We start from the raw sequence: 14,696 nt of genomic DNA, 5'->3' as shown, positions 1-14,696 counted from the left end.
CTGTGCTGATTGTTTCCTAAATGCAGCAAGGTTGATGTGGGAGAAAGGGGTTAACTCCAGCATTCACTCACAGCCTTGGCCTCAGCCGTTCCTACCTGCAAATGTGAATCTGAGCTTTATCCTCTGCCACCCTCTTGGAGGAAGACATACTCTTCCCCTCAGAGATGGGCGGTGAGTACCAGATGGTGCCACGGCCAGGCTAACCAAGCGGCATGACTACACTGCCCTATGTGCAGGACTTATGCAGCCTGCCCCATGCATCATTTCCTTGCATGATAGCAGCTACCTAGCTTTAGGCTTTCAATGGGCTGCTGCCACTTTGCCAAGCTATATATAACCCCCCTGGTCAGCCACTCCCTATTTAGTTCACTGTGTTTTTTTTTTCACTAAGGAACTATGATATGGGTAATGGGGGTTACATTCCCTGACTTCTTGGACCGGTGTATGACATCACTGGGGTTTATTGGACAGCCTGCCTGGACTATGGTGACAGATATCTTAATTCAGGGGGAAGTGTGCTCTGCAGGGATGATAACAGACGAGTATTCCCCATTGTCACGATTCGCTCCCTTCGCTCTCTTTCCTGCCACCTGGGGGCCAGACTTCGGCTTTATTCTCTATGGCTGGGGTACCAGGCGTTACCTGTGTCCTGATTGAGTGGTATCTCATGTGCCCCGGAGGATGTTGCTCTTGTCCTCTTGTCAGCAAGTCCTGCTTCAGTTTGCTCTGGCATCTCGTTTACCCTGGAGAAAATTGCTGTTGTCCTCTGGTTGGCAAGTTGTGCTGCTGTTTGTTGTATTTCAGGAGCTCTTGATATTGATTTTCGCTTTGCATCAGATTGATCTTTTCCAAGTGATGTTTGTTTTTTGTTGCGGCATGTCTCAATGGCTTCAGCACATTTGAGAAAGATAGATTGATTGTGCTCTCTTCTCGTGAATGAACTAAAGTAAACTGTAACCTTGCCATTTCCCATATTTGCATTGGCTCAAAAAAACATTTGTTTAAATAGTTTTTTTCCATAATTTGTTTTGCATCTAAGATTTTTGCATCCAAACATAGACTACGATCTTGCCCCAGACAAAAGAGGACTCCATGCAAAATTTGGTAGACGTGGGTTCAACGGTGTTGATTTGTATAGCCGTACAAAAATACACACATACATACATTCAGCTTTATATTTAAAGATTGGACATTCCTTTCAAACCTTATGAGACAGTGCAGTGGTGATTTGGGAGCGCACAATCATTGTTTTCCATGTCAGTTCCCTTCCGGATCCATTCAAGGTTCTTTAATCAAAAGACTATGCTTCCCAGAATTCCTGGCCCACTGCTTCATCTCCACCCTTGCAGGATAAGGTTGGGTGGAGGATAAGCAGGGCCTGTGGCTGCCTGGTGCTAAGAAGCAGCACACCTGAGGCATGTGCTCGTTGGTCAGCTTTAAAAACTAATTTTGCTTCAGTCAAGCACTGGTCATTGATCCAGTTTTCCTTTTTGAGATGGGTTCCTTGTTCCTAGTTTTTAGCTTAGTGTCTAGTACCTAGTTTCTTATTTCTTGTTACCCTTTCCCTGGATTTCGAATTTAGTGTGTGTATTGGTATGTTTGCTTCTTGGGTTCCCTTTCTATCTTCTGTTTGGCAGTCAGCACTTACCAGTGCTTTCCTTTTTCTGTGCAGCCCAGTGTGTCTGTGTTCCTTATTCTGTTGACTTTGCCTTTTTCTGCAGTGCAACCATGATCCTTAGACTCCCCTTATTTATAGATTTTCCATTTTGTGCCATTTTCCGTCCCTGGGTGGGGAGGCAGGAGATTCTGCACTTGTCATTTTGTTTTCCCAGCTCCTGATCCTTTACTTTCTGCTGGAATCTGTTCCTGGTTTCCCCTGCACTTCTCCCTTTGTTGCATATTGGTTGTTAGATGTAGTGTGCTGTTGTATCCAGCTGCTGTGTGAATTCATTCATTCATCTTGTTATTTGTATAGCGCCTTTGACCATAATTCTGGTACCAACGCACAATTCCTATGTTTTCCTCACTATTCTGTAATTACTTTTCCTAGTCATCCCTTGTCAGGTGTCTGATGTATTAAGTTATACTCCTATTGCTGTTATAGACTTTCTGGGACCCTGTGTGAGCAACAGGGTTCATGGGCTACAATAACATTTCAGGTGGTTTCCTCATCCTCGTATTGTCTTTAAATTACCTTATACAATACCAACAAGGTTGGGAGCTCACAGATCCTGTCGTTGCTTGTCCTGTATGTGGTCTTAGCGCTGACTGTACCTGTAATAGCAATTGTGGGTGAGGAGCTTGCAGACTTTCTTTGTAATCATAAGGGGCTTCTAAGCACTTACCCCACATCCCTTTTCATATATTTGTATTCGTAGCACACTCCACGTGCACATCCTGGGTTTTAGTGTACATGTATCTTGGTTCCTGAGAGTATGTTGTTTGACTCAAAACTATTCACTGTGTAATCTTGTGCACATTTTTCTTGCCATGTTCACTTGCGTTGTCCTCTCATGCCACCCATTGCTTGAAGACTGAGTGACAGGAGGACTGGATTTAGGACTACACTATGGTGGCCATGACAAATTATGACAATTTGAACCAACAGGTAGGACCCTGAGGGGAGAAGGCACCTTTCACCTGTGAAAGGCAATTAGATGCCTGGTAAGAGTGGATTTGACCGTGTCCCAAGGCTATGGTCCGCTTCCTTGGGTGCCTACTCGGGTGCAGCTGCATACTCCAGATGTGCGGGTAGAACACTGCTCCTTCTCCTCACAGTAAACTTGTGAGCCTTGTTGAGCAGATGTAACAGGGTCATCCGGCAGGGTAGAGAGCTATGTCCATGTTTAGAGCTCCAGTGAGGTTCAGCTTGTCAGACAAATTAATCAATGTACCCAACAATGGACATTTATCCACATTTGCATATCTGCACACTTTTAATAATTGCCTATGTTCAGCTAGACTAATTATGAACCTGTGAAACTCATACAAAGATTAATGAGGGCCTCACGTGTTTCAGTTTGGAGTTTTATTGATTTTTATAATATTAGCTACCCCTGTTAGAGAATAGGCCACATTACTGTCAATTGGTCACCCTCTTGGGTATCAAGCATCCCTATATCTGACAGGTAAACTCTTTTGAGAAGTGTTTGATCTCAGGTGAGTTATGTCACAAACCTCTCCTGTACACCAACACGTAGCATGACACCTTTCCCTCCTCCTGGGGGACCAGATTGCACCTGCATTGACCTCCCCCAGCTGAGCATGAAGACATTATTGTACACCTCCATTTTGCCCAAACCGTCTCTTCCTAGTGTTGAGCCTGCCACACAAATTCCCTCATTGCACCACAAATGAGGAATCATTTTCTAATTTGTGAAGTCCCTCATGTTACCACGATTGGAAAACAAAATGTGCCTTAAATGTTGTGTTAGACTTTTCTGCTGATAATCCAACCTAGGGAAATGATAGCTGTAGATTAATGCAAGCAACTACAATATTTTGATCCTTTTCAATTCTTTTGTTTTATTTTCATTTTTTCTGCAGTATTTAAGTATTTAGTATACTTTCTGTTTTTGTACTCTCTCTTGACTTCCTTTCTACTTGTTTGCTTCATGTTATGTTCTCCTATTTCTGCAAACACCTGGGTAGAGAATTGCATTAGCCCTAATGAAGATCCTCAGCACGAAACATGTGTCGACTTTTCTTTAGACAACTGTTGTTCATTTCTATACAAAATTGAGCATATAAAAACAAAAAATAAAAATTCCACAATTGTACATGTCCATACACACTGTCGGATCATTTGCATTGCAATTGGGGATATGATATGATATGATAGTTTATTCATATAGTGCTTATACACAATGTGTTTCAAAGCGCTTCATGGCAAGGGAGGGAACAAGGGAAAATACAAGGACATTCTTACAGGCCATGAACAACAAGAATGTGAAATTAACTATCGTACTCGGCCTGACGACATTTCAGAAAGTGCAAGAGCTAAAACACAGATAGGAAGGAAATGGGAAACAGACAGGCGACTACCGTACTAGGCCTGATGACATTTCTGGTAGAGCCAGAGATTAACAAGAGGTGAGGGAAAGGGAAGGAGAAAGGAGGGAGAGGAACAAAACAAGCAATTATCATACTAGACTTGACGACATTTTAGTTAGTGCTGGAGGAGTGTGCGGGGACAAATAAAGGGAGGGTGGGAGGAGACAAACATTTGTTGCTATCATACTAGGTCCAGGAACAATTCTGATAGAGTAAGAGCATAGAACAAAGTAAAGGAGGTTGGGAAGAGAGAGGGAGAAGGGAGAGGAGGAGAAAACAGAGAATAAAACAGTAAGAAAAGAACTATATGTATATATATAAATATATAAAACGCAGGTGCCAACCTTGAAGCTGTATTTCTGTGAGGTTCCAATTCATCTGAACTTCAAAACTGCAATGTTCAGCCAGTGGGTCTGCATCTCACCTGAGGCGGTTCCTGGCGCAATAGGTGCCTTGAGTTCAAATCCTACATACCCGTTGTCACAATGTAATGCCACTGCTTGTTTGTTAGTCCACCTGCAACCAAGTTATGTTGGGTGACCCATCGGAACCAAAGTGGCTGATTTTCAGCCTGGTCTCCACCAATCACATTCCTGATTTCCAAATCAAACAACTGTGTAAATTGAAAGAAATTGATGGGATGTGCTTTAAATCCATTATTAAAAGTCCTAGGGGTAGCCCAGTGGAATATATGTTGTCTGAGTTTGGCTTCCCAGGCATTGGTGGTGCACTCAAAGTGTGTTGTATGCTAACTTATTGGAAACTCCTAAACAGTCCGGAAAACACTTTTCTACATATTATATCTGTAGCCAATGCGCTTGGAGCAGGAGTCCAGCTGGCAATGCCTCAACTAATAAACGAGGGTCGAAGGTAGTGTCCACTTTTTGGTATTGATACAGGGGGCAGTTCTTACCAGTAAGTAATTTAGGGCCAAGGTCAAAAAGACCTTTCATGCTACTGATTATGAGCAGACTATAGTTGACCTTGCTACTAAATCTCTTACTGACGAATATCTTCTCCAATTTAGCATGCGTGTGGGGAGTACTCAATACTTAATCGACTGTTCGAATAATCGGATCGCTCACACATATCTTCAGATCAAGTTTAGCTTGGTTACGACCCTTGAGGTTGCAGGCATTAGGATGGTGTGGGTTATGTGACAGTTGGTCTCTTGAGACTACCAAACCCTTGCTGCCTAGATACGGTGAAGAGAAGGATGTTCAGGGCTGCTGGGATTGGCTTGGCGGTGACAGATCTTGCGTTATCAGATGGTAAATCTGTGGACTAGCTTTAAATCGGTTTTAGAGATTGTTACGTATGATCATGATGCTTCAATTGCGTATTTTATATTTCTATTTCTCTTTTTTCCCTTTCTTTCTTTTAATGTATATAAAGCCTTGTTGGCTGATTTATACTAATAAAAGAAATCCTAATTGTGAGTGTAATAATATAGCCATACATTTTTCTGGATTTTTTCTTGAGGTTCCTTTTTAAAAATGGTCATTGGACATCTTAAAACCGAACTAAAACATGAGCGATAATCCAAATGAAGTGCCCGTCACTACAGCACGTAAAGGGGTCAGATATGGGGATAGGAAGCTTGTTACGTTACAGGTGGTTCAGTGTATTTCGAAAGACTTTCCTTTGAAGGTCTGCAGTTTGGTTGTGCAGTTGTGGTCAATCCCATGACCCCACCCCCCCTAGGCCTCCACCACCAACTCCCTACACCCCTACCACCACACACACATGAACAAATCGGACAACATGGCGCGATCAAACTGCAAAACGTCTAAATAAAGTCTCTCTAACAAAGGGATACCATTACATGTGGACTAGACCAAAGGTGGGGTGCTGTGTCTAGTCAGAGAGAGGGTGTGCTTTAGGCCTCCAAAGCACTCATGCGATGACACAGGAAATGCTCAGGGGCTGCTGGCTGTATTTGGCAGTGAGGAGACAGGAAGGACATCCTAGGTCCATTTCCTCCCCTCTAGGCATAATCTTGTTCGACATTTGGGGAATCTTTTGATATTGAAGGAAGGGGCTGTCTCCTAATTGTACCCGTGGGGAATAACCAGCCTGCGGTTTTTCCTCTGGCTTCATTAAAAGGTGTGGATAGGAATGCGCTCAACCCCCTCTCCCCCCCACCTGTACTAGAGCTCCTTCCCCTTCCTTCCACCTCTTACTGGCGACACAGCTTAAAAGTGCTGGGTTCTATTTAGCTCCTGGATATAACCGGGGTGAGCCTGGTTAGCTTGAAACCAACAGCTATCAGGAGATACTTTTGGCTCCCCTCTTGGCTTACAAACATACATGCGTGACAATAACGTTGAGTACTCGAGAATGTTTGTAAAGAAGGATTAGAGCCGTTCTAGGACACATTTAATCATTATGAATCACACATGATGGGCAAAAAAGTAACGCTTGCCTCTACTGTGGAAGTACGGTGTGCTACTGTGTTTCCCAACGGGAGCCCCTGCCCACTGGGTGATGCCGGACACCCATGAGCCTCTTTAGCTCCTGCTTATTGAATCTTCATTTTGAACCCTGCTGACAGGAATATGTTTAACCCGACTCGCAACATTGAGCTCCCTCCTTTCCTGAGCATGCTTCGTGCATTTGTGTGCTGGCGTGCATTTTAACCTCCCTCGTGTCTCTGCTGTTTCTCTCGGCAGGCATTGACCCCCAGCTCTATGTCACCATCTCCATTTCCGCCATCATCGTCCTCGTGGCCACTGGGATCATCATCAAGTTTTGGTGAGTCTGAACATTGTTGATATTGACTAGAACTCACGCTATGATCAAAGGCGACTCTCCCTGGTTTAAATGTTTGGCATGAAAGTGACGCGTGAGTCTGTTGCACGAAAGGGCCATGTTTCCCAGATCCAATGTGCCAAGTGGCCGGAAAGTGACGCATTGTGCTGCATAAAACTATTGAGTGAATCAATGAATCCATGGTGGCGGGAGAACTTCTTGAGTGTGAGTCTGTGAAGAAGATTCCTCTGCTGGGGATGTAAGTTGGGTTGTGCTAAGAATCAGAAACTGTGCATAAGTAAATTGGCATTGAAGTCATTGTGTGGTGGCTCCGGGAGTCTTATGTATTTTTCTCTGCCCCAGTTGGGATCGTAACCAGAAACGGCGGCACCACAGTGCACAGCAGAACCCGCTGCAGCAGGAGGACAGCCAGCAGCCACTCACCGACCTATCCCCCGGACCGCTCTCTGTCTTCAGCTCCTACGGTGACTCCCTTAAGTTTGCAGCAGAGCTGGAGTCCCTGGCTGCCCAGGAGTGCAAGGGCAAGATGGAGAACACCCCCAAGAACCCAGTGTTTCAGCTCAACCGGTAAGGCAGCCCTAGTTATATACTCTTATTTGAGCAAAACAAAGGGGGGTCTGGGAATCTCTCTACCAGCACAAACACAGCCCAATGACCTGTTCTTGGGTGAATAACCCCTGGGAGAGACTCTACCAAGTGTTTAGATCACTGTCCCTTTCACAGAGAAGAAATTTCCACGCATATCAGCCTTTGTCCTGCCCAAGGGCAGTCCAGCGCCGAAATGCTAGGCAATTCTCCTCTGAACAAGAGTACCATCAGTAACCCCATACACGTGTTTCAGCCTTGTTGGGCATCATCAGTGAGGTGAAACTGTTGCCTCTCTAAGAACAGTGAGCAAGGGGTCCACGTCTGGATCGCCCTGTTAACTTAGGGTGAAACCCAAAGTTAATTTATTCAAAACAAAGGGGGGTCTGGGAATCTCTCTACCAGCACAAACACAGCCCAATGACCTGTTCTTGGGTGAATAACCCCTGGGAGAGACTCTACCAAGTACTCTTATTTGAGGGTTTTCTGCAGCTCACTTCTGGTTTCCTTGGCATTTCCCACTTCCAGGGTGAAAATTCGTTTTTTTTGTCTATACAAATTTTTTTTGAAGAGAAGGGTCGCCTTTCACCGCCGGTGGTACCCCCTTGGCTTGATTGACAGATGAATTGATTCTATTACACTTTCAACTCCATGCTCCTTGCGTCACAACAGACAATGGAGCACATGCAATATATAAAACATTGTTTAAAAAATGCATGCAATACAGAACATAATTAAAAACACATAACAGTATACAGTGATTTTAACAATAACATTTTTAACAAAGGATTTTTAAACGAAACAAAACATTTAAAAAAAACGATTAAAACTATATATATGGGAAGGGGTAAGGGGTTAAAACGGATGGGGAGGGGTTTGGGGCAGGGGTATTATCATATGGAAAGAGGGGGCTTGAGCTGGACCCTGGCAAATAATATATATTTTATTCTCAGTAAAATCACAGAATCAAATAGGAAGAAGACAATCCAAATAATGAAAGCCAAAGCATTTGTAAAAACTAGAGGAGGTCGAGGTTCTTAGGATTTAGCGCAACCTCCAACGACTCAAATCACTAAACCTTATTGGATGCAACAAACCGTTCCTAGGGAGCATACTCTTATGGTGGCTACAAAGCCTGAGCATAGTGGGCCCTAGATGTCCAGGCTGCGCCTAGAAAGGCAGCCACCATTGCAGTTAAACCTATGTCAGATCCACCTAGCCGAAACATCATCGCCTCATTTATTGTACGGATAGCTTCGGTCATGAGCCTACGTTTTCCCACTCCTTATAAAGAGGACAGATCAAGCGAAAAAGTTGCAAGTTGTCAATTGCTTTTTGATGTCAATTGCATAGATCAACATTGCGCCTTTTCCAATGTTTTGTGTTGCTATTTAACTGGATCTGATTGCTCCCCGCTCGAGCAAAGAAATGCCTCTCCCGGGGCCTGGATAACAGCTGAATGCAAGGCTGTTGACAGGCTTCCCCGGAATATATGTCCGCCATCGCAAATGATCTAATTTACTTAATTCACTCATGCGATTTAAGCTTGCCAGCTTGTTTCAATTGTAGCAGTTGGAAGGATATTTCACTGGAACACATCAGACGCGTGTTGAGTTGCTGCGGATTCGCCAAACCTCAAAATTGTATCAAATCTTTTACGTAGCAGAAACATGAGATCGTTTTAAATAGCCCTCTTTGCCTTATTGTCCAGAATGACTCTCTAACATTAAAAACCATGTTCACGTCATATCTGGCTGGACTATTATTTGCCCTGTCTGAAACTGAAAGGTCACACATATAATTAGATAATGTGGCATTGGGGAAGCTCCTTAGGAGCTGCAACAATTGTTTCCAAAAAGTAATTTCCCTCATACTTTTTGTCTGTGTCTGTTCATCTAGACCCCACAATTCAGCCCCACATACCACAGTACTCTAATAATAGCCTGGAAAACCTTATATACTTGTTACTGTTCCTTTTGAGAAATTCTGTTATGGCTTTCCCGGCAGCTTCTGCATTCTTTACTGCTGAAAAGATATGTGTTCTCCAATAATGCAATAGAACCCTAGGAGGGGGCATTAATTATCGGGTAATGCCCAAGGGGCGATAGTTAAAGCCTGAGAGAAGAAATGAGTTGCAAAACTTTTGATGGAAAGGGTTTCGTTGGAAACTCTTTCGATGGAAAGACGAGATACCACGGGAACGATCATCAATGCACGTGGCACGGGGGAACGGTTACCAGGTAAGTCTTTGTTGGGCTGGTAACAACCCAACGAGGGCCAATCAGATTGATTGGAACAATCTGATTGTTCCTCACCGGGTACTAATGTTTATCATAGATGATATGGTTGCTCCCAGATGTGGGCATTTGTTAGGACAGTTTTTGTAAAGTCCACCCAACTGACTTTATAAAACTATCCTGGGGCAATACAGAAACTCCAACTCTTAGTAAGTCTTTACCACGCAAGCTAATGGTAGTGTAGCAGAGCAGCCAGGCTTATCATAGGTGGGAGAGAGGGCTGCACGGAGGTACAAAGAACGTGCAGCATACATAGGCCCAAAGAAACACACCAATAGCGGTATGTACAAATAATGGTTTATTATATATATTTACAGGTAAAGAGAATTCTTAAAAAAGGTAAGTACTATCATAATAACCAAAACCCATTATAAAACCAATACAATACTTCTTGTATGTAAATCACAGTGTAAACGAGTTATGGGATGGCAGTATACAACTCTAGGTAGGTAAAACCACAGTTATAGTAAACTTTGGGGTTTATTCCGTTTCAGGAATAACATGGAGGTACAAGACCAACAGAAGCAGGTAAACCTTTTACAGAGCCTGCAATCACTTTTTAGAATATGGAAACAATTCTAAGGTAAGTAATAACTTTGAAATACTTTTTAGAATGACTTTTTAGAATGACCTTATGTAATTGCTCCTACATGCTGATATTTCTAGCATATACTGTGCTTTGTATTTGCTGGCTGCCTAATAATACTAATCTGGTATTCTAGATAGGCATCTTTTTTATAACGATGTATCTACCAGCTATTTACACAGTCCTACTGAGGACTATCCTACACTCACTTATCATGTTAGATGCTAACCTACCTAACACCCTGCCTCCTTTGACGTCTGTAATACATTTGAACTGTAGCTCTCCTGGCCAATATCTACATCCTATCCATGGGTCCCCTGAGACAGCCACCTCTGTATCACTCCCATGTGACACACTTAGTAGAAACCTTAGACTCCGTGCCAGACTAACTAAAATGCACAAACCTCTCCGCAGGTCTCTTCCCCCTACCAATATCAAAACCAATTTCCAGCAAATCTGTAAACCTCGTTATACTAGGCTATCTCTTCAACCCAATTCCAATATTTGCCCAATTCAGGATAACAAGCCTAAAACACCCAATACATCTACCACTCTATCCCCCAAAGCCACAGAGGTCACTAAGACCCCAACCATCGTTGGAGCACTCCTTAACGTGAGATCGCTTGTCGCCCATGCCCTAGACATTGCCGACCTAATCTCAGAAGGTAACCTCGACTTTCTTGCAATCACAGAGACTTGGCTACACAATGCAGCAGGTCCTTCGCTCATGCTTCTCCATCCCAGATGGCTACACGATAATCAGACATGACTGAGAAGGTGCAAGAGGTGGCGGCATCGCCATAATCTCTAAAACGAGCCTCTCACTCAGACTAGTACCCACCCAATCGATCCAATCCTGCGAGACCCTACCTGCCAAACTCCAGATAAATAATAATCAAGCACTCACCATCCACCTTCTATATAGACCCCCAGACCCCTTAGGCACCTTTGAAGAGGATCTCCACAACCTACTCACTAATAACCTCAAACCCTGTTCTCAACTAATCCTCCTTGGGGACTTTAACTTAGGTTTCCACGACTCCATGGATACTAATGCTACAGTGGTAGCCAATACTATTCACTAACTAGGCCTAACTCAGAGTTGACAAGCCTACGCACCTGAAGGGAAGAACGTTAGATTGGATAGCTGACTGCAACTGTTCAGCCACTATTTCGTCCATAATGCCCTTACCTTGGACAGACCATTCTTTGGTGTCCTTTAACCTAGCTACTTCCAGACCCAACCCCACGGCCCTTCCACCAGTGCCACCTTGCTTAACCAGAAATAAAAAATGTATCACGGCAGAGAAAGTGATCCCAGCTGTATTACCGACCCTCAACGCATTACCAGCAAATCTAAACCCCAGCACCCTAGTGCAAGAATTTAATAATATCATGCTCTCTACTCTAGATAAACTGGCACCTCTCAAACTTAGATCAAACAAACCGAAACCTCATCTAAACAAATGGTTTACTCCACAGCTAAGAGACCTACGCATTCTGAAAAGAAAGAGTGAAATCACCTGGAGGCTCTGTCCCTCAGTCGATAACAAAGCTAAATTAACTTCTCTCGCTTCACTTTACAAAAAAGAAGTTTTCCAGGCAAAATGTAACTCGTATGATGATCGTATAGCCAAATCCAATTCCAGCATGAAAGAGCTTTTTTCCATTCTAAAGGAACTTGAGTCTCCTATCGCCACACCTGACGCCTGTACCAAGGACAAACCTTGGTGCACAGATATCCAGCAAGCCCTAACAAATAAAATTATCACACTCCAAAATAAAATCCAGCAAAAAAAAGAAGTACTCAAAATTCATGACTCGCCTAAAATGTCCCATACCAATAATTTGATGGCGCATAGTAATACCTTCCACTTCTCCAAAATGACCACCTTGGAAATTGAAAAAATCATCCTGACGCTTAAACCATCTAATTGTAAAGGTGACATCTGCCCTGCACAATTAATAAAAGACGCTGCCAGAGAATTATCTCCCTTTATCACCAAATTGATTAACGCCTCCTTTGCCTCAGGCACCATCCCGGCCAACCTTAAACAGTCCTGGGTACTCCCCCTCCTTAAAAAGCAGACACTAGACCCCCTCATCCCCACTAATTACCGCCCTATCACTACGGTACTGTTTCTTCTCAAGATTCTGGACAAAGCCGCATACAACCAAATTCAAAAGCATCTAGAACTACACAACCTCCTAGGAGAGAGACAATCGGGCTTCTGTCCCCTTCACGGAACAGAAACTGCTCTTATTGACTTGAAATCCCAAATTGACGAGCTGAGAGACAAAGGGAGAACAGTACTCCTGGACATCTCAGCTGCCTTTGATTTGGTGGACCATAAAGTCCTCTGTAGTCACCTGGACTCCGCCGCTCATTTCTCCCCGGAAGCCATTAGATGGATCGAGTCATTCCTGAGTGAAAGAACGATGAGAGTCTTCTCGCCCTCAGCAGCGGCAGATCCCACCCCCATCTCATGCGGTGTCCCCCAGGGCTCTTGTGTCTCCCCAACTCTATACAATATCTTCACCAATCCCTTGTTTGATGATCTGGAGCATCTCGGTATCACCTACACTAATTATGCAGATGATACACAGATCCTCCTCCCGCTTTCTGGGGATCATGCGAAAGACACGGAATTGGTAAACAAGGTATACCTTATCATCCAGGCATGGATGGCCACTCATGGCCTCTGTCTGAACGATGATAAGACAGAGTTGATTATCCTCGGCACACAAGCTAATATCAAAAAACTAGGCCAGGAATTCTCCTCATTCAACATAGATGGGAATATCATCCAAGTGTCCAAGGATGTAAAAACCCTTGGATTCTATCTTGATTCTACCCTTTCACTTGATAAACAGCTAAAATCCCTTGCCTCCTCCACGGCTTACACGTGCAAACTGATAAGAGCCGGTAAACCATTCCTCTCCAATAACAGTTGCTTAATCCTGGCCAGAGCCTTAATACTCTCCAAAATTGATTACTGCAACGCTCTATATTCCGGAGCTAATGAAACAATAACTCAAAGACTACAAATGCTACAAAATAATGCCCTGAGAGCAGCACTAGGCATACACAAAAGATCCCATATCTCCTCCGCCAGACGCCATCACAATTGGTTGACCACGGAGAATAAAATAAATCTCAAGATGTTATCCCTGACCCACAAAGCCCTTAATAACTCCGCCCCTAGATACCTGATTGACAAATTCCACAGGAGAAAATCTCTTAGACCGACCAGAGCTGTTAATTCTAATTGCTTGACAGTACCGAACTTTAGACTCACTACAATCAGAGGAAATAGCTTCCCGGTAAAGGCTGCAAAAACCTGGAACTCACTACCACAAGACTTAAGAGCGGACTTGCCCATTCAACACCTCACCTCGACTGACCTCAGTTGACCTGTCACCTACCTCCTACTGAATTACGTGCACTAATTCTTGACTCTATACATCTGCAACTCTGATTGGCCTTACTTGAACTTTGTTTTATTTGTAATTATCTGTGTTCCAGAGACCTATTGTATTCTCTACTGTACGTTATACTATGATGTAACCTGTACGTTTTGCATTTCCTTGCCACTGTGCCCTGCTACCCCTGGGTTTGGCGCGCATAAAAAGTTAATAAAACAAACAAACAAAGAAACAAACAAAGGTTAGTAATAATTTTGGAGTAAAACTATGTATGCTGTTCTGTTTTAGGAGTAATACAGTTACAATACCTTATGTAGCAAGTGAGCACCATACGTGTTAGTTACTTTTCAGAATATTGACACAATTCAAAGGTAAGTACTAACTTTAGATACGCTTATTATAATGGAAACTCAAAGGGAAGAAACATTGTTATAACTATCCTTATGCTATAAACAACACCAAACACAAGGTAAGTTACTTAATAATCTTATCACAGAGTCTAGGCTCCAAGAGTCCTTCCATATCTAGTTCTGAGTCTATTTCAGAGTCAGAAGTGGGGGTCAAAAAGGCAGGCGCCAACTGTAGAACAGTAAAAGGTTATTGTGGACATTTTCTGGAGCGGTTAAGTAACAGTTCTTGTGGATAGAAGAGTTCAGAGACTTTGTAGAAGACTCCCTGCATGCGTTCCAGCACTGGGCCTGGGCGTTTGTGTATGGGCGAACTCCCAAACACAGAAATTACCCCACTAGCCACACAGGAGCGACAGAATGACTTCAGGTGAGCATTACCTTAAGTCCCACAGTACCTTAGGAGTGATGAAGAAGATGAAGCTGGATGCATTCACATGATAGCAGCTGCAGACCCGGTCCAGCGTTCCTTGGTGATCGTAATAAAAAGAGGGACTCTGGGTGGAATTTCACAACAGCAGTCAAGAGCGGGGACCCCCAGCAAAGGCTTCTTTGTGCTCCAATGAGGAT

The 14,696-nt window shown here is 43.5% G+C and overlaps 1 protein-coding gene across 4 annotated transcripts in view; it reads left to right on the top strand.

The window, feature by feature from the left end:
- Nucleotides 1-14,696, top strand: part of PIANP (PILR alpha associated neural protein) — a 325,782-nt gene that overhangs the window by 271,815 nt on the left and 39,271 nt on the right. For 3 of the 4 annotated variants that reach the window (XM_069650667.1, XM_069650666.1, XM_069650665.1), the window contains 3 exons: nt 6,726-6,807; nt 7,168-7,392; nt 10,202-10,290. In XM_069650667.1, coding sequence (XP_069506768.1) covers nt 6,726-6,807; nt 7,168-7,392; nt 10,202-10,289 — 395 coding nt within the window. In that variant the 3' untranslated portion in view covers nt 10,290. The remainder of the gene's footprint in view (nt 1-6,725; nt 6,808-7,167; nt 7,393-10,201; nt 10,291-14,696) is intronic. The other variant, XM_069650668.1, reaches the window with a different exon arrangement.

This window comes from Ambystoma mexicanum, chromosome 3p (assembly GCF_040938575.1).
Source record: "Ambystoma mexicanum isolate Mex_15411 chromosome 3p, UKY_AmexF1_1, whole genome shotgun sequence".
Lineage (NCBI taxonomy): Eukaryota > Metazoa > Chordata > Amphibia > Caudata > Ambystomatidae > Ambystoma > Ambystoma mexicanum.
The sequence above is the reverse complement of the archived record's forward strand: the minus strand, read 5'-3'. Positions and strand labels throughout refer to the sequence as shown.